The 20,194-nt window shown below is 41.6% G+C and overlaps 1 protein-coding gene across 1 annotated transcript; it reads left to right on the forward strand.

Annotated features, from left to right (window-relative positions):
* The first annotated feature begins 614 nt into the window (after positions 1-614).
* Positions 615-19,949, forward strand: LOC125765885 (katanin p60 ATPase-containing subunit A-like 1). Its single transcript, XM_049431383.1, has 4 exons — positions 615-1,716; positions 13,669-13,778; positions 17,176-17,491; positions 17,577-19,949. The coding sequence occupies exons 3-4, from the start codon at positions 17,309-17,311 to the stop codon at positions 19,098-19,100; spliced, it is 1,707 nt and encodes a 568-aa protein (XP_049287340.1). The 5' UTR covers positions 615-1,716; positions 13,669-13,778; positions 17,176-17,308; the 3' UTR covers positions 19,101-19,949.
* Positions 19,950-20,194: the final 245 nt, after the last annotated feature.

The following is a 20,194-nucleotide window of genomic DNA, read 5'->3' on the forward strand; positions in this document are numbered from 1 at the left end:
GGCAAATCCAAATTAATTGTGTTATTGTTGCAAAAGAACATACATATTATTAGGGGATTTGGATTTGAAAGTTTTGTAAATTATAATAAACCCCTGATTAATTCAGGTCGCTGCAGAAAATTAGCCGCCGAAACATAATTAGCCGCCATGCTGTTTTTTTAGCAGCCAAAAATGAAAATGATTATAAAACAAAAAATACGGTTTTACGTATTTGTAATTTAGATAAATAATTTAATTAGCAACTCCACTACTCTTTCAAAAGTTTGTTTGAGATCTTTTTTTAAATTTTGTGTCATCAAATTTAAAATTTAGCGATGTACATTTGACATCTCGATTTGAGTACGAAAAACGAGGTGCTTTCATCTCATTTCCATCCATGTCGGAATCTGTTTTGACATTTGTGGCACAATGTTGTTTTAAGACGCTCGTTTATTAAAACACAAAACGGTTTTCAAACATAGAAATTTATCCATTGTCTTCGCCTAGGCTGTTACGCAAATATACTTACGTTTTGAGAGATCAAATCGAATGAAACACAAGAAAAACTACATCACAAACAAGCTGGGTTGCTATTGTCAAAAGCTGAAATTATTTTCTACACATCTTGTGACAACGCATGTGTTGCCCGTACCTTGTTCAGATTCACGTTGATGGCTCATCGTTCTGCTTCGGCCGTGTGTTTGTGTGAATTGGTTTTGCGAAGAGAAAAGAGAGTACCGTGAGAAGCCGTGCACTGCGTATACGGCGATCGGAGGTGATCGAAGCTCTTGTGTGAACAGATCAACAGCTTCCCAACGGTTTAGCAGTGAAGTGCATCTTTCGCTGTACATGCGAAAAACGGTGCACCATCGTTCTATGTGTGTTTGGTGCCATTGCTGGTTTCCCCACGGTCCACGGTGTGTACCCTCTGTGTGAATTCGTTTCTTAAACATTTGTGTTTCTATACAAAAAAACTACAAAATCCACACGCCGCACCGTGTCACAATTACCTTGGAGTTTATAATTTAATGTGTTTTTCTCGTCAGAACGCACCGTGCATAGTGGTGCAAGTTACCATCTGACACCGGAACCAGAAAGAAATCGACCAAGCAAACGGTTGTGTGTTATTCACCTTTAGAAAAACCCGCAGTTTAGAAGGAACGATGAAGCAAAGAAAACACCGAGCAAAGTAGCGTGTGTGAAAGAATATTCCTACACAATAAGTTGTGTGCGTGCATAAGTGTGAGTGTGTGTGTGTTTATGAGTGTTTTTTTTTCTTCATTGCGATTTTCTGAACCAACATCAGCAGTACGAGTAGACTCTTTCAAGAAAAGGCAATTGTTGCTCGAAGCTAGGCAACACGGAAAATGAGGCTGTCCATTGCTGGCAGCTGGAAAAGCATCGTCGCCAACGAAATCGACCATCAAAAGACGGCAAGAACGCTTGTCGCCGTGGGTGTATAGCGCGGAGTGGTCAACCACTAGTGGGGTGGCGTAACGAGTTTTCTTTATCAGCTGGCATCCTACCCGCGCTGCTCCGTCAGAATCGAAACACATACGTCGTCGTCGTTATCAGCTTGCTTGTTTTGCCGTTTCGTCGCCCAAGCGCGCCCGCCTTGCACACAATGGCGTCCGTTGCCTTCCCATTCGGTTGAAATTACGTATTCCGAAAGGTGCTGTAGAAAGCGAAACCAAAACAGAGGTGAACCTGTCAAATAGGAGGCGGCTACTTCGATCGGTAAGATGATTGCTTCAACCCGTAAAAGCTTAATGCATAATCTTCAACCGTAGCTTAAAATGGTCGAACGTACGAATTCATTTACATCTACGCTCTAATAGACGAAAAGAAGATTCGGCAACACCGTACCGTCTAGAGACCGATTTCATTCACCTGTCAAGGGAGACAACTGTCCAGATATTGTGGCCACACAAGAGAACCGCTTTGCGTTGTTTGCCCAAGCAAGCACGTCGGGGACACAAGACCGACACGTTCTATTCCACACACCGCCCGACCACTGCCGTCGAGGTCAACCGGTTTCGACGTCAGCGGCCGTGCCAAGAAAGGCCATCAAACTTGTTGTCACCTGTAACAACATCAGCAAAAGCTACGCTGGCAGGAAGGTTTCGCGCTGATGGGATCTAACCGCGATTAGAAGCGTTATATTCGCGACCAGAGTTCCCACAAGCACTTCCAACGTTTGGTTTATGCTTTCAAGGCCAAACCATCCCTTAAGGTCGATGTAGTTCATTTTTTGGGGGTAGTTTTTCACTTCTCATACAAACGAGCGGGGTGAGAAAATGATGTATTCAACAAACTTCCCAAAGGGGGGGGAGGTGTATTTACAGGAAAGCTTAGTTCCGGTGTGAACGAGGTCGATCATATGATGTCTGTTTGCTGGCAAAGGTAGTTCCAGCTACAAGAAATGCGTGCGAAATAGAAATTGCTTCTCCAGGTGCAGATACACGATGTCTAAAAAGGTTTTTCGTTGTATTTAAACGTACTGCTACGGTTCCGGTGGCACTTTCTTCGAAGCTCTTTCGAAATCCCACCGCCCTTCTGATTTCGTGGGAGTCTTTCTGTCTCGGTCCCTTAAATTTTGGGCTATTATTTCTTTTCAGGCGCTTGCAGGCTTCTTTATTGTATCTAGCTAAAGACACAAACACACTGCGTGACTCGCGTGTATTGATCAAGCGTGTTCCAGTTCTTCATGGGAGTACAATTTGGTAGTTATTTCCTTGGTTATGTTTGTTAGCTCGCCCAGGGCGGGTTGCGGATAGTTGGGGGCAGAAAAAATGTTATCGAAATAGCTACCTTTCTTGATAAAGACTAATCTAGTTCCGTTTGGAAGTTTACGATGACGCGGTCGTTTCGTGTGGTACGTGTGCCCTTTTTTATTTTATCAAACAACAAAAAAACCGATCCATTGTGTAGTATTTCATCGATTTGTGTAGAAACATATCTACCCGATGATCTAAAACATTATATTTCGATATGTGTATAACCCGTGAGGTCAATAAAGAACATCCTTACGGTTCGATGAAGTACAGTGGAACGCCGATTATCCGTGCTGATACGGACTCAGCCCTTGCCGGATAAGCGAATATCACGGATAATTGGCACAACTCTTTTTATTGATAAATATTAGTGTTTTGTGTGTAATGGGTGGACTTTTTTTCTAAAGCTAATTGTTAATATTCTTAGGTGCCCATAGGTTGCAAATTAAATCTGTTTTATTTGGTCGAACTTGAGCCAATTGTATCATTTCCTATTGAGGCTTTTATTTTTTGCCATCACCGGTTTACAGTTAATATGTCAATTCGCTTTTGGAACTGTCATTTCCGAGCTGCACGGATAATGGGACAGCCGGATAAAAGGTACCCGGATAATCGGCGCTCCACTGTACTATGGGAGCTCAATTCATTAGGCTAAAATAGATATTTAAGTCTCTTGTTTATCGTCTAGTTGATTAGTAATTGATTTTAATCGATATTAAGCATAACAACATAACGTAACAGTTATTATTACACAAAGTATTAAACACACCTTCATACAAGAAATCGTCCACACGACAAAACGTTGATGCTTTAAGGACAGTAATTGCGTGAGCTAGATGTTGATATCAGTTGGCACCTTTTTCCCCTGTCGACAAAAGAAGCAAACCCTTCCACCACCACGATTGTGATAGTTTTGTTAGTCACCCACTTGGGGCCAGTCAATTTGTTTTTCATCACGACTCATCGCCACCTACAACAGGGGCACTGTTTCCACCGATAAGACGTCGGTGCTCTGTTTCACTTCCGTCAAACGATACTAACGGTGCTGACGCTAAATTTGTACAGGGCAATTAGTTCTTCACCGTTCGTATTCAATTGGAAAGAGTTGATGGTAAAATAAAGCGAGAAAATAAAAACAGTAAACCTGTGTGCACAAACACGTGTTAGCTCAGGTGATGGTTTAAGTGGTGATGGCCTAGGAGTTCGAGAAGTAGACGAACCTTCCACTTGTGTATCGTTTTGCTTTCATTCCTGTTAGCCAACAATGGTTTCGTGCAACTGATCTTGCTTGTTTTGTAATGGAAACTTTTATTCCCGCCATTGCTTTCACCCGCGCACAAAGTTTAAATTTTCGTATCGATTCACCCGATTCACCCTGATATAATTCGCATTTAATGTGCCGGCTAGTGATTAACTTTCGCAACCGAACGGGCAACTGTTTCGCACCCTGATGTTGGCGGAGGGGCGCGTTAGAAATGGAAACGATCTGCCAAAAAAAATGGAGCATAATGTGAATCCGATCTCCGGGACAGAAACGGGTGTGCTAACCGATCGTGCCATGCGCGTCCGGAAGATATCACTTTCCATTTCTAAGCTACCGATGGACCAGCATGGACCGATCGACACTCGAAATGGAAAGGGTGAATTCAACTCGCCAGGGGTGTCAATTCCCTCCTTCCTACGCGCTTGGCGGTAAGATACATAAACGCAACGTCAGCTATCAATTCCTAGCGGTTGTTATTGACTTGAAACAAAATTAAAGATTTATTCTTTAACAGATTTTTTTTCTTTCAGCCAAATTGGAAGGTTGGGACATATTCAAACGAATTTTAACATTTCAAGTATCATTTACATCTTTTTAGATTTTTTAACTGTCACCAACGAATCAAACGAACGATCAAAAATAGTATGATGACTGCAATGGCCGATGCAGACTGTGAAACAAACCAAACAATTATGGATCACGTTCGTTACACTCGATCATTCAAATCCGTACGATCATTTATCATGTGCGATCGTAACGAATCTCGGTCGGAGGCAAAGTGTCTCTCGGTAAGAAGCATTTTCTTCGCTATTTTCCATGTTCGCTATTCATGCATGTGATCCGCATATAACAAAATGAGTTATATGTGTGAGAAAACTAGCATTGTTTTTTTGCAACTTTTTGCTTTTACTCGGGTTCACTTCCAAACCAATCTCGTACGGGGAGATACACTCGCCGATTATATTGAGGTTGGTGGGAGACAAGAATATGAGATCGGACTAGACATAAAGGGTAGAAAAATGATTGGCAAATTGCGCCTCCGTGCAACGAGGCATCATCAATATGCATAATACATTCGTTTGCTGCGACCTTTTTGCTTCATCGTTTTCACGTGCCAAGTATCGGAAGTTTACATCACGAGCGAGTTTAGCTTAGGATACGTTGAATGTAATGGGGCTTCCTTTAGCCGTAAATAAGACTATTTTTTCTCTCTTCAGCCTTTGTAACATTGAATGATATTTTTTACATTTTCTTTCAGAATTTTATTTACTTTTATTTACTTATCTTTTATTAACTTATCCTTTTTAACCACGATCGGCCTTTCGGGGAAACTTTTAACCAAAATGCATATAGAAGATTGAATTACGTATACCAATTGCAAGTCTCGATAATCCATCACAAATAATGTATACTTCTCGGCACAGCAGATCACGCACGAACGACAGCTTCCATACTGGAAAGACGTGTAAGACGTGTGAACGATCGTGCGGGGGAGGATCGTAATCGTTGGTGCTCCATGCAAGACCATACCTTGCCGCTTGTTTAAAGTCCACCCCATCCCCAAGTTCCATTTGGGAACGTCGCCGTCATCATCGTCGATGTCGTCCTACGCTAGGTCCACGGTACTCTACAGCAACACAAACACAATATCGAGAGAGAAAAAAGCACACATCCATCCGGATACAAGGTCTCACGGGTTGGAAGTGGCCATCGATCGGTCGCTTCATATCATGCCATTCGGTTTGCTGTTAGAGTTTAAATACTCTTCGATCACAGAGATTGGTGTTTGGTTTTTTTTTCGTCTGCTGTGCGTATTTTGCTGGCAAATTTGCGGAGGCGTTAAGGGGTGTTGGTTGTGATTTTTGAATGAGTCCGCGCTTCAATTCGGTGACGTCAGCTGTGGTAAAGACGGCTGTAGTAGATTCCAAGTCTGCTGTTCGGAGATGAATGGTTTGTGCAAGTGTCAGTTCGTACTTTCGTGGGTAGGACATAATGTTCTGATTTGATTAGAGATCGGAAACGGCGTGGCATTACATTTTAAACGTTTTTTTCTTTCTTTCAATTCTTGTTTGTTTATTGATTTTTGTTGAAAACGAGGATGTATGTTACGCACATGTTTGGCTTTATGACTCTTTTGCAAGATTGAATTGTAATAAAATGCATAATATATTATAACCACTTGCAAAGTGTCGAGTTAGAGTTTTGTAAAATTTGAATATTTGTTGGGTAACATTCAACATTTTAAAATAATGTAGCTAGTGACTCATTAGCCACTAGTAATTCGTATCAACTAGTTTTCTAGTTGATTTTTTGCTATTGGAATCCAATCCGTCTTGTTCCGTTCGTGTTTAAATTTGCAGTATCAGTGGGTAGACGACTCATTAACTCTACCAAACTCTTAACAAACTTGTTGAGTCGTGGAATGGAACCAATAACCGTTCCCCAAAAAAAAAGGTTACGAATGTCTACGGACTGGTGAATGCGGATCGATTCGTTTATAGTTTTTTATTAGTATACATTCCAATCCATTTTAAAGCTGTTCGCCACTTTATTATAATAGCAAGCACGAGACACCATTAAGGATAATAGCAAATAGAAAAGAAGACATAAAATAAAACAGTTCATCAGTGTTTATTTCTTTGTCAAAACAAATTTATTCATCATTAACCGATTACTAATGAACAAGTCTTTATAGCCAAAAAAAAAAATAACTACAATATATTTACCACCTCAGAAATTAATGCAAAGACTTACTAATTAATCAACTTGCTGCTGATATGACCCGCTTGGTGTAATGATTCGCAACGAACTGTACGAAGAAACAATGTAAAACGAAGAGCAAAAGCAAATGTGTGTCACAGACAGCAAAAAAAAAAATGTTCAAATCACGCATACACTGAAATGCAACTTTAGCTAAGTAGAGACGGGTATGATCCGCTTAATCTGTGCCAAAGCTTTACAACACCCGCCTGCCATCCACCATTCGTCCAACCGCACCGCGAAGGTCGTTATGCAGTCGGCACTTTCCACTTCCGCTTCTAAGCTAACCTGCCACCCAACCATAGGCCCCAGACCAGGGCACAGTCTCTATCTGCACAACGATTTAAACTCCCGTTGATGGTTGCTTCCCACACTTTTCCTGTCCCTGATGCGTTGATGCAGCTCCCGGCCCCAAGTAATGGATGGAAAATCAGTCCCAAAACGATTGTTTTCTGTATCGCGTAGTTTAGGATCACATCTTCACCAACCACGACTGTGCTGTATTTTGTTACCTCTTTTTTCGGGGTTTTCTGATGAATGATTTAAATTTAAAAAGATTTTCACGTGCATTCAAATGTGTACTTTTCCTTCGGTGCACACCGCTCTCTACTAGCTCTATTTCCGTACTCTCGACGCACAGCGCACCAGTTTGTGGTGCAATTGTTTCATTTTCACCTAAAACTCCTCTGAACGCGCTGCTGCATAGCTGTGTGGTGCCGAAACTAAGTAAAGATCCGGTAGTTTTCGTACGGAGAGACACGTAAAAGCTGGCCACTCTCTATCCATCCGTAGCATCGGCGTAAGGCAACAATTTGCACTTCTTTAAAAGACTTTTCAAACATTCAAACAACAACAAAAAAAACGCACACAATATACGACCACAAATGCGATCACTTGTGGAATGGTACTTTCTTCCTGATGTTTCTATTTTACTATTTTTAGGTACCCAAAAAAAAGATCCCACCCCGTGCACACGGCTTATTTTCTTTTTGACTAATCGATCGTTTGTTTGTATTTTTTTTTGTTTGCTATTTCCTCCGAGAAGCAACAGGCCGGAAACGGTTCCGGAACATTTTTTGGCCACTAGCCGAACGCATTTGGACCAGCGGCAAATACTGGGCGTACGTAATGGCGAATGTAGGAATGTCTAGGGAATGGAAGCACAAAGCATTGCATCAAGTAAACCGAAGTATAGAAAAAAAAAATAACACAATTTTGCTCGGCAACTATCCGGAAGGTGGGGAAATCGCACGTGTTTCTTTCTTACCGATCTTTTAAAATGATTGTTTTTTTGCTTTGCGATTTGGATCGTATTTACCGGTAAGCAAATTCGAGTACGACCTTCACATGCTTGACGGTTGTTGTGGATCGTAGTAGTTTGAGTATTGGTTCCAAGGCACGGTACATACCGATCCCCCGGCGGTCGTGTAATTTCGACGCGATCGTCGAACGGTTCAGGGTCGAACGTGGTTGGTTGAGGTGATACAAATTAGCGATTCGATGCCAATTTCCAAAGGAAATGTCTGCTGTTGAAGGAGAAGATTTAGCTGAAATGTTTCCGTAGAATAGTATTCCTGCTCATTAAATGCTTTCTACAATTTCAAATATTTTGTCTCTGATTCAGACTCAGTAAGACTGGTAGTAAGTGAATTACTACGTGTACCTGAATAAATAGTTTCTGCTACAGAGCGGCCGTTTTGCATGAGAAGAGATCCAAAACCGCCAGTACTTTAAAGAGAGAAGGATGCCACGTTACTATCGGATTGTTACGCAGTAAAAGACAAAAAATACACTAATTTTAATTTATTCTCAGCATTTTCATTGACTTTATCAAGTATGGAAAAATTAATGTGATATTTGAAGATTTTTTAATTTACTTACATACTGGTTCATGACCTCTATTACTGTTTGCGATCAACGATTAAATTTGAATGTTTGCATGACATTATTACGAAAAGCAGTAAAAAATATTATTGAACATTGATTAAACGCTGATGATCGGTTGATGTGATCAGAAAATCAAGATTTTAGTCAATTTTGTGACAAATTGTGTAGTTGAAAGTAACCAGAAGCATAGTCCAAACCATTAATTTGTGTGATAAATATATGAATCAGTTATATACTTCTATAAAACACAGACATTGGGATTAAATAAAAACTGGTGGGATCAATTAACAAAAATTAAAATCCTAAAGTGTAAAAAACAGTAGTTGATTAAGCTTCAAACTAACAGAGCTATTCTCCAAATGTCCGTCGTCTGCTGTTGCATCCGTTTTTAAATTCGCAACCAAACAACATTTTAAGTGTGAATTCAGAGTGTTATTTACACCTCTGATGCTTTGTGGTTTCGTTTGTCCTATGTTTGGGGATGAAATGTTGATATTTACCATCTTTCCAACCCGCCACGTATGAAGTCATTTGCATCGTGATGTGATCGATGGGTCATAATTTGTAAAGCAGAAGAGTTTTCACAAACACTTCTTAGATAATCGAACATGTGTCCAATCTGTCCACGTGTATAGCTCAACTTAGTACAAGATGTTATATTTTAAAACGAAAAAAAATCCGTCATTGCGCAGCTGTGAGGTTCGTCCACTACCTTGAGGACGGAAATTCCGTTAGCAGAGTTTGGATACACTCGAATAGTTTAGCTTCTTTTCTATTCCTCCGTTTTGGAGCACTTTTCGTGTTTTTCCTTTGGCTGCCACTCCACTCCCTGGGCAAACTTCTGCCGCAAAGAACAACTACGTTAAACATTTTCTTTTACCATTTTTCCTTTTTCCAAGATACCGGTGTACGCGTTTGAAGCCTTTGGTCGGGCTTTGCTGGCCGTTCGGTGGAAGAAAAGGGTCGCAGTCACACACATCGACTCCCGTCCGGACCTGGGAGTGTAATTACGGTCTCTTAAATTGAATGACGAGTATTTGCGAGAAATTAACCGTAAACACCACACCTCTTGTACCGTATCTTCCATACGGACAGATCAGCATCATACCACGGTAAACACTCTCTCTCCCCTGTGCGTGTGTACCTGTTTGGGCACAATCTTTCACTGTCGAGACCGGGGTCGCCGTTACAGCTCCATGCGTACTTACTTGTACCGAGAGGAGTGGTTTCTGCGTCCATTAGCCTTCTGCAACTTGGTAGGCTTTTGCGGGACGTTAGTTTTGTGTCTTGTCCATTGGGAGGTTTGAAATGGGAAATCGTACAAACAGATCGGGAGGTAGCACACTACAGGGAAAAGTGATTGTTCGTCTTGAAATTTGCTAAATATGTTTGACCTGAGGCTTTGCAGCAAATGAGTGATGTGTATTTGTACAATACATGCAAGAAAAAAACTGAACAGAAATACTGTGAACTTTACCGTGAACTTCCGACTGCGACCGTTGTTGCTACAATGTTGGCAACTATCAAGGTTCCCTGATGTTGTCGTCACAAAACACCAACCACCTCATATGGTTACACGTGGTTGTAACGAACTATTTGCATGGTACAAATTAATAGCACCGTGGCCTTCTCTGGCCTTTCTCGCGATGGAAGTGTTTACTATTTCAACCACCGACGCATGTTCCTGAGTGATCGTATGTGGTTTTTGTACCGGATAACCCTTAAATGAACAAACAAGATTAGAAGCTTGGTTTTTCGTATAGTTTTTGTGCAGAGGATTGTAACAGTTGCATAAGTGTATGTTGATTAAAAAAAAAGATTCTCAAAACAGGCCTCAAATTAGCGAAGAAAAACAGGATAAGGTTCTATACATTTTTGAAAGGAAACTTGAAAACTTCATGTCATGAAATTCCCTCATAAAAAAGGGTTCCTTAGGATCCACTGAGATGGGTCAATGCGGGTTCATATGAAGTAGATAATGTGCAAAAAAAGAATGATACATAAATGCGAATAACGTTTTAATCGACCCTGATGCTATTTCTACATATATCGTGCTTACTTTCTTACCAGGAACTATAGTCGCTTACGACCGAAGACTACCGACGTTTAATCTGTCGCTTTTCGAGATGCGCATCAACACCAACATTGGTACCTCCGGTGTGTCATTTTAATGATATGTTCAGCCCACCGATTCCTGGAGAGTATCATTCGATGCATAGAGCCTGTAATTGTAGTAGAATACATCGTCTTCTTTGTGACTCTACAACCACGAAAGTCTTGGCCAGCCATTTCAGTCTTACTTATATTTTGGTATACTCGTAGATGGTTAATCAGGGCAGTGATTAGTTCTCTGGGGATGACATTTTTGAACTCACCATATCGGCTAAAAAAGTGACATATTCGAGCACGAAAATCCTTCTACGTGTTTCAGTGATCGTTTCATTACACTTTTTTCTTGTTTTTGGCTGATGCTTCTCGAAGGGTTAGTAATGGATGTAGTGGACACAGTTCTCTTGGCTATTTTTCAATCTTCATCATTCTTTTTTTCTTACGATGGTTGTTTTGTTTGTATCATTGTTGGATCGGTCAAGTTCAGGGCAAATTATTAATACATCAATACACTCTTCGCTACTCCATTACGGAAGTTCATTGCATTTGCTGGTTCTCTTCCTTTTGCTTCGAAGTTCGTAGCGAATGTCTCTGACCCTTCATATGTCTGGTGGCGATGGTCCGCTGGAACGGTTCGAGACAAATCGTCAGTGGTTTTGGGACAGCTGATTCGTTGCGTTTGCCCTACCCTCGTACATTTGATTTATGGACTGTGGCCGTTGTGTGCGCGTACTTCGTTGCACTGCTGTGTTTGTAGTTCTTCAGAAAGTTCCCTGTTCGGATTTGAAGATGAGGTTGATGTACGCATTTGCCACCGTGCTAGGAAGGTTGTGCGAAAGCCGCATAAGCATATGATTTTATTTTATTATTTATAAGATGAAACAGATGAAGAACTGATGACTGAAAAAAGTATATTTAAAAATAGTTCAAATATACAAATATTTAACAAATTCTGATACGAATTAAATGTATCTTTAAGTTAAACAATCTCTTACTACATTACCCAGTAAGTAAGACATCTTTATTCATTTGAATTGATCCATTCTTTGCAGCAATAGGATCGAAATTATTCAACAATGGAGTTCTCTGTTTGCCTCACGCAAAAGGTACACGTTGTCTATTGTTACAAAACTGCAATGTGATGCTGTCCATTGGAACGGTTTATTTTTCGTTCCCATTCAGGTTTTAGATTGCCGAACGAACGGTTAAACCATGAACCTCTGCCTCACTATATCCATCACTCTATTCTTCCTCCAACAACCGTAGCGAACCGTGGCCATCTACCGCGGATAGACAAATTTCCATTGCTTAAAACACATTCACTCACAAATGACTTCTTCTTTGTGGCCCTTTCAATAGTGGGGGTTTGGATCATTGTTTTCCCTTTTGCCGCCGGACAGTAGGACAATAATGACCCATCGCTTATACTACCAGCTGGGTGGCAGTATTCAGAAGGTGTTTTAGGATGAGATTGGTTACGGGAATCGATCACCTCGATCATTCGACGAACTTTCTACGGCAACGCTGTGAGCACACCGATCTATCTTCCTCAAAGCGACGCTTTCCGTATTCCGTATCCCACTAAACCAAATGTATTTTGCTATCCCTAAAAACTGTTTCGATGTACCGTGATCGATGACTATCGTTTATTTCCTAACCGCCCTAGACGAAGTGTGCGCTCCGTCGGTTGAAACCCCTTTGGGGTAGAATCGTCATCCACAGTACCTTGCCACCCCGTTGCGATGCATCGTTTTGTGCAGCGTGGCCCCAAAGACGAAGGGAATTTTGCGATTGCAATTTCAGTGTAAATCGGTGCAATTTTATATTTAAATTGCACCGTGCTTTGTTGCAATACGAAACACTTCGTGAGTGTTGTGCGAGACATGATCGAGTTTCAAATTATGTTCGTGTTATTTTTAATGTGTTGGTTTTAAAAATTAATGTGATCAATCCAATCATTTTTTTAATTGTTTTATTTATTTCAGTTAAAAAAATCCTTTCTTTCATATTTACACACAAATCCTGGTATTGGATTCACTTAAAAACCCACCAAATGGCAGCATTGTCGCATACCGTTCAGTATGACTCACACGAATTCCCTCTACATAAACCCGATGACGAAGCGACACTGCTGTTTGCGTATTATGGAAAAACTGCTCTAAATCGGGCATGCTGCAAAAGATACACGACCGGTACAAGACGTCCGCCGCACATACCAAAACGCCCTGCCTGGCCCTGTGACGCGTTCAGCCACTAAGGATACACATTCTTTCTAGTCGTCAAGTAGGATTGTGCCGTACCCCCCGGTTTTCGGTACACGGGCGTGCACCGCACGTTTTATTTTCGTGTGCATCGTTGCATCGCAAAAGAATGAAGAAGAAACAAATTTTCGCGATCAGAAGGCGGTTGCGGTACGAACCGTTCTAAACGGTGGTGATCTCGTGCGATGAATAAAGAGATTGATAGACACAGCCGAAACTTTACCGGTACGAAAGTGGTGCAAAAGTCTCGTTTTCTGGCTGACCTGTTACCATGTTTTTGGTGAGGGTAGCATACTGGCGAAGATCTGGGTAGATAAATGGCTCAACGAACAACAATTGCATTGTACACGGCCCGCCAAATACACTCCTCCTTGGTCAACCTTTCCCGCTTATTTGCTGGTGGATGCATTAATCCGAGGATATTTGATTCAAAATAGAACTGGGTTTTGCGGGGGGAGTTCAACACCATTCGAACGAAGCGGGAAACATTCAATCTAAACGTACGAGGGAGAGAACGAATAGGCTAATTATGTTTCATATTTTATTTGTCCATTGTTGTTTGTTTTTCTGTAGGACCACCGGTTGCGCTTTCTATATTTGATTTTTATGTTTTGCCTTTTCTTTTTCTTTGTAGGACACCAGCACACAAGTGATCGTAATAGTCATAAGGTACGGACTAGTTTCAATGTCTTGTCTGTCCTGACTTAAGAAGAGTATTACCGATTGATCGTTCGCTAAAGTCAGGTATGTCAAAACTGGAGATGTGTGTTGTAGCGCTATTGTTAACACTAAAGCTATCAGACTAGTTATTTTTGTTGGTTTGTCACACTTAATATTTGTTGCAAAAATTAGTAGGAAAAAAATGTCTGATTCTAAACATGTTGATCTCTTGTTGATGAAAGACTTATATATTTGTTCCGAATTCCGTATTTGAGGTTTTGTAGTATGTATATGAATATATAATCAAGCTCTTAATAATTGTGTACAAAAACACTTAAATTGATAAGTAGTATAGAAGTATTACTTTTTATTTTTGGTTTTACTACCTTTAAGAGAGAGAGATTTTGGCACATTAAGGTTGATTTTTAACAGATAGTTAAAGATTTTTCATAGAAGGCACAGATCCAAATAAGTTTCTATTTGTTCTATTATTTTATTCTATACGATCTTTGGTGTAATAGACGGAGCGAGAACGTTGGACGTCATGTAGCCTACAAGCTATATCGTACATTATAAACTAAACGTTTCAATCGGTTCATATTGAAACACAAAAGAATAAACAAAATTCTGGCAGAACACACGATTTGACTAGATATTGGTTGGTCAAAAGGAAAACAGAAGAAGATGCAAACTACAGGGCTGTTACAGCTAGCGCGTATTTTGCGTTTGGCGCGGATTTTGCGTTTCGCGCGGATTTCGCGCGTTTTTACCCTTTATCTGCGCGGATTTTGCGTAAATGTACAAAATAACGTCTAAAATCATAATAACGTCTTCTCATCCAATCTACTCATAATCAAAATCGAAAAATTGCTCATTTTATCAATTCTGAATGTAGTGGACGTAATGGGAAATCATACTCATTTTGTTTATAGGACATACGACGCAAAAAATGATTAAATGTTTTGAACACCTATTTTCATCTTTGCCACTCACAAAAAAGTCTCGCGCTGAAATTTTCCAATATGGTTGAGTGTGTCATTCTTCTCGCTCTGCCACATATGATTTCAAACAAATAAAGCGAGAAAGCGTGCGGATTTTTTGGTAGTTTGGTGGATTGAAGAATTTCATTCCTACGGAGAAGCAGCAGGATGAAACGAATTTACGAATTTTTAATTCTATGATTATAGTGTGTAGCAATCTTTTCACTGAGTATTTTTTTAACACTGAACTAAACTATTGAATCAGACTTCATAAAATTCTAGCATATTGGTAGTGCCAGGCACAGAATATGGAATAACTATTAGTTTTGCATAGTACGTAATGATGAACTTTTACCAAATTTTTTTTTATTAACTTTGTGGATTCTTGAAATTTCTAGAATTCTAGAATTTGGTTTTTCGGAAATTTGCTAACTAATAAGACTTTTTTTTGCTGAACACCGATTAACAGACGTGGCTCGCAGGTGGCAAAAAAAGATATTTATTTGTCTACGCAGGCGTTGCCTACGATTTTTATGCTTTTTTCCAAACTTCTTGTTTTTATCCTTCTTTTCTCCTGCTTGTGACAGGTCGTTGGGGCAATGTCTCCCTGGGAAATACAAGGTGTAGACTTAACAATCCGGACCGTCCCCCCGTAGCAAGGACTGACTATCCGGCTACGTGGTAAAATAAGTCTAGTAAGCCAGAAATGGCCGGCGTGACCTGTAAGGTCGTTAAGCCAAGAAGAAGAAGACTTAACAATTGGTTGCATCATAGGCAAAGCGGTTATTCAATTAATCATCATAGAGGGTTAATTAACTACATTTTGTTTCAAATGTTCCAACATCGGGAAAAAATAAACTGAGTACTTTTTTTTCATTATCAATACCTTGATTCAATAATTCTATGGGTTACTTTCATATTGGCGCGGATTTGAAAATCTAGCGCGGATTTCAAATGGGTTGGCGCGGATTTCAAATGGGTTGGCGCGGATTTCAAATGGGTTGGCGCGGATTTCGCGGTTTTAAAATAGAGACTTCTGTAACAGCCCTGAAACTATAATACCGTTTCGACATCAATACCAACCTCCAAATAATGAGTTGGACAACCCCGACATTGCTTAAGGTGGTTCAGCAATGTGCTAAACTGGTCTGACTTACTTTTAGTAAAGTTCATCCTACACATTGTACGTACTATTTCAACCTTTCAAAATGATTTCCAACGCTAGTCATGTGCTTGTGCTTCATTCCCAGCGCTGTCGTGGTTGTCTTTTGTAGGTCAGTGAGATAAAGCTTTTGCGCGCCACGCAGCGCAAAGTAGGCAGAAGAATTGCTTTACCTTTTCGTGTTTGACCGAAGTGCAGTGGTTAATTAATTTAAGAAGGGCTTAAGCTTTTTCTCACTCCATTTCGTGTGACATTGATGCGATTGATGATGGTTGTTGTTTGATGTACATTGTTTTTGTCGATGAACAAGGTATAAACTTTGGAAACTCAAGTACTCTATAAGAGACGATACCATTAAGGGAGTAATCAACAACGAAAAAAAACACATTAAGGAAAGAAAGTGTCCAAAGAGGAAAATGCATTGGTGATGGTAAGATGTATTTCTTCACCGCACGCAATTTCCTTTCACTCAACCGATAAAAATGTAAATACATCCGTGGTAACAGAGTATCGTCTGGTTCTATCTGCTTACTGTTTGCCAGACATACGTGCACCTTCGTCTGGCTTTCTTCGGCCACATAATTCTGATTACAAATTCAACCGTCATGGTTTCACACAAGTACACTGGAACGGTGTGATTTGTGACGAAGAGTAGCTTCGACCGGTCAAAGAATTCAGAACCGAAAGCAACAACACCTAGCAAAAGGTGGTGTTTATAGACAAGGGAGAAGGTATGCATATGTCTTCACTAATTAGCTTATAATTGACGATTGTGTCACAGGTACTAGGTGGAAGAAAATAGGTATACACACAGAATAAGGTAGTCGAAACCGGTAGTAGGATAGACCCACAGGACCTGGCACGACCGGGTTGTAAATGGATGAAACTTTTGCTTCCCTCGTTGTGGTTTCGTCGTCGTCGATTACAAACAGCACCAGCCGCCCAATGGGCGAAGGTTTTAACGAGGCCACAAAAGACGCCGGTCAGTATCAGGGTCGCTGTATAGGTGATTGAAATGTGAGAACTTTTTAATGAGCTCTGTTTTAAGGTTTGGGTTTTTTTTCGCTTTTGACTACGTCCGGCTACGTGTCGGTTCCGTGTTGCGTCTTATTTGCCGACGTTGTACCCACGGGCTATCATCATGTCACTTACATTCAGTGTGAAAGATATAGGAGGAGAAGCTAGTAACAAAAAAAAAATTTAACTTATGTTTGAAATATGAAGTAGCTAAAAGTATTAGCCTAGTAGATACGTACATTCTTAAACGCATTGTTCTTTCAACGTATATTTGTACAAATTGAATTTAAAATGTTGTTTTCTAACTTAAATTTAATTGCAGATCTACTGAGTAAATCCTAAATGCGGCGTGTAGAGCAAACACTTAGAAATCAAAGGATAACTGAAAGCTGAACAGAACATTAGTTCCTTGTGTCGCCGCTACCGACGCGCCGTCACGCCATACGGCAGGAGGAATGACCATCGTTATGGCTGGTCTATCGACATCGGAAATATGTGAAAACACGAAACTGGCCCGTGAAATGGCCGTGATGGGGAACTACGATTCGGCCGGTATCTACTATGAGGGTGTGCTACAAATGCTGCGCAAACTGCTGATCGGCCTTAGTGAACCACTGCAAAAGGGCAAATGGTTAATGGTAAGACGTGGTGCTGACACATGGCTTTGTACCATTTGTTTTACTAACTTTTCCTATATTTTTTCTTTATCTCATTCGGTTGTAGATACAACAAGAAATTAACAAAGAGTACAATCAAATGAAACTTATTCAAAAGACGCTTACGGAGATTACAATGGATCTGCAAAATGCACCGCTACAAGCTCGCATCCGCACGCCCCTGCACGAAACGGCCAGCAAAGATCCAGCAGCTTGGTTTCGGGCCGATCCAGACATCTGGATGCCGCCTGTATCCGGCCGAGGTGCCGTTGACCCGGATGTGTGGGCACCACCACCGGATATGCCACCGCCGGATCATCGTCGCGCCGTAGCACCCCGCAATCAATCACGCTCCAGCACGGCGCTGAACCGGAAGTCGGAAGTAAACCGCCGAAATGCGGCTACTAAATCGGCATCCACGTCAACCGTCGGAGGACGCAAGACAATCAGCCAGTCGTCACGTGCCACGACTGGCGGCAGCTCGGGAATGAATGGTGCATCGCGCACCGGAACGCTGACGAGAACGAAAGGTGGGGCAGGACAGCGGAGCTCGACCGTAACTGGGGCTGGTGATGCTACTAACGGCAATGGAGAGAAGAGCGACAAGGAAAAGCTGGACGACGAGGAAGGTAACGGTGGCGATACACCGGAGGAAGTGGAGCGCAAATTCGAACCGGCCAGCCACGTGGATGTGGATCTAGTGGATATGCTCGAGCGTGACATACTGCAGAAGAATCCAAACATTCACTGGGATGATATAGCGGACCTGCATGAAGCGAAACGGCTGCTGGAGGAAGCCGTCGTCCTGCCGATGTGGATGCCGGACTATTTCAAGGGCATCCGAAGACCGTGGAAAGGTGTGCTGATGGTTGGTCCACCCGGTACCGGGAAAACTATGCTCGCTAAAGCCGTAGCTACCGAATGCGGCACAACGTTCTTCAACGTGTCCTCGTCGACACTTACCTCAAAGTATCGGGGTGAGTCTGAGAAGCTGGTTCGTCTCCTGTTCGAGATGGCACGTTTCTACGCGCCCAGTACGATCTTTATCGATGAAATCGATTCACTATGCTCTCGCCGTGGTTCGGAGTCCGAGCATGAAGCTTCGCGGCGTGTCAAATCCGAGCTGCTGGTGCAGATGGACGGCGTCAGTAACGATGAAGCGACCAAGATAGTTATGGTACTGGCCGCGACCAATTTCCCCTGGGACATTGACGAGGCGTTACGGAGACGACTCGAAAAACGAATCTATATCCCACTTCCGAACAGTGAGGGCCGTGAGGCACTGTTAAAGATTAATCTGCGTGAAGTAAAGGTGGACGAATCGGTGGACATGCGCGACATTGCTGACCGGCTAGATGGTTACTCCGGTGCGGACATAACGAATGTTTGCCGCGATGCATCGATGATGTCGATGCGGCGCAAGATCGCCGGCTTGCGGCCAGAACAGATACGGCAGCTGGCAAAGGAGGAACTCGATCTGCCGGTGTCGAAGCAGGACTTCAAAGAGGCCATTGCCAAGTGCAACAAGAGCGTATCCAAAGACGATCTAGCGAAGTATCAGCAGTGGATGAAGGAATTCGGTTCCTCGTGATCGAACGTGTGTTTCGTCCAACTTATGGCGAGGAAAGCGGTGACGATCAGCTTAAGTATAATAAGACTTTCGTCGATGACTGATGCGTGGGCGATTGAACTGTTTTGGACAGTTCAGCATGAGATTGTGATCATTGTATAAAGTGAAGAAAGCGAATGTGAAACTGATCGTTAAAGGGAGTAACAAAACATAGGGAGCAACATGAATTAGTAAAACTGTCCTACAACTCGAAATGCAGCGCACTCACTGGAAATTTAGTATCGTCCCAATCTGGCGGAATTAATAGCTTGCTTATTCGTGCTCATTACACGCGTTCATCATTTTATCGAAACCGTTTGCTTGCTTTCGTTAGCAGGGTGCATGATCATACAGTCGCACTTATCTTAATAGTTCCTTCCGAATTCTATTTCACACATCATATCAATATTCGCTGAGATAGTCGTTGGAATGTTGATGGCAATAATTAGGTAGGTCAGCGGTATTTTTTTCTGTTAATTGTAATGCGCATTGGCGTTTCTATGTGCCGATCATCATCCATCGCCTTGATTGCTGTGCCTATCATTCGTAGGACCATTTCAACAACATTAAATGCTTCAAAGGAGCAATGAGAAGCTCGGAAACGTTGGAATGAAGGAACAAACCGAATGAAACAGAACACACTGAAACTACTATCGAGCCCTTCGCGGAAGGGCAAGAACTGCTGTGCAGTGTATAACACCTTTCTGTTTTCTTTTAAATTTTACTACTACAATAAAAACAATTATAATACTAAGTGTAAGGAATAAGATGTAATAAAACACTTGAATAACATTTTATAAAAAAGAGACAAAATAAATGCATAAATGTGTATTCAATGGTTCGTTTACAATTTTTGTAGTCTCTTCTTGGCTTTAACGACCTTACAGGTCACGCCGGCCATTTCTGGCTTACTAGACTTATTTTTACCACGTAGCCGGATAGTCAGTCCCTGCTACGGGGGGACGGTCCGGATGGGATTTGAACCCGGTCCGGCCGTGTGGACTGGCGCCGTTTATCACATGCACCACCGGGCTGCCCCAACTTTGTAGTAACCCCAATTTTTGTAGTACAACTGT

This window comes from Anopheles funestus, chromosome 2RL (genome assembly GCF_943734845.2).
Source record: "Anopheles funestus chromosome 2RL, idAnoFuneDA-416_04, whole genome shotgun sequence".
Classification (NCBI taxonomy): Eukaryota; Metazoa; Arthropoda; class Insecta; order Diptera; family Culicidae; genus Anopheles; species Anopheles funestus.

Excerpts from the sequence above, each read along its gene's own strand:
- LOC125765885 (XM_049431383.1), top strand. The coding sequence starts at position 17,309 with ATGACCATCGTTATGGCTGGTCTATCGACATCGGAAATATGTGAAAAC. Across the intron at positions 17,492-17,576 it reads AAAAGGGCAAATGGTTAATG|ATACAACAAGAAATTAACAA; the intron begins GTAAGACGTGGT and ends ATTCGGTTGTAG.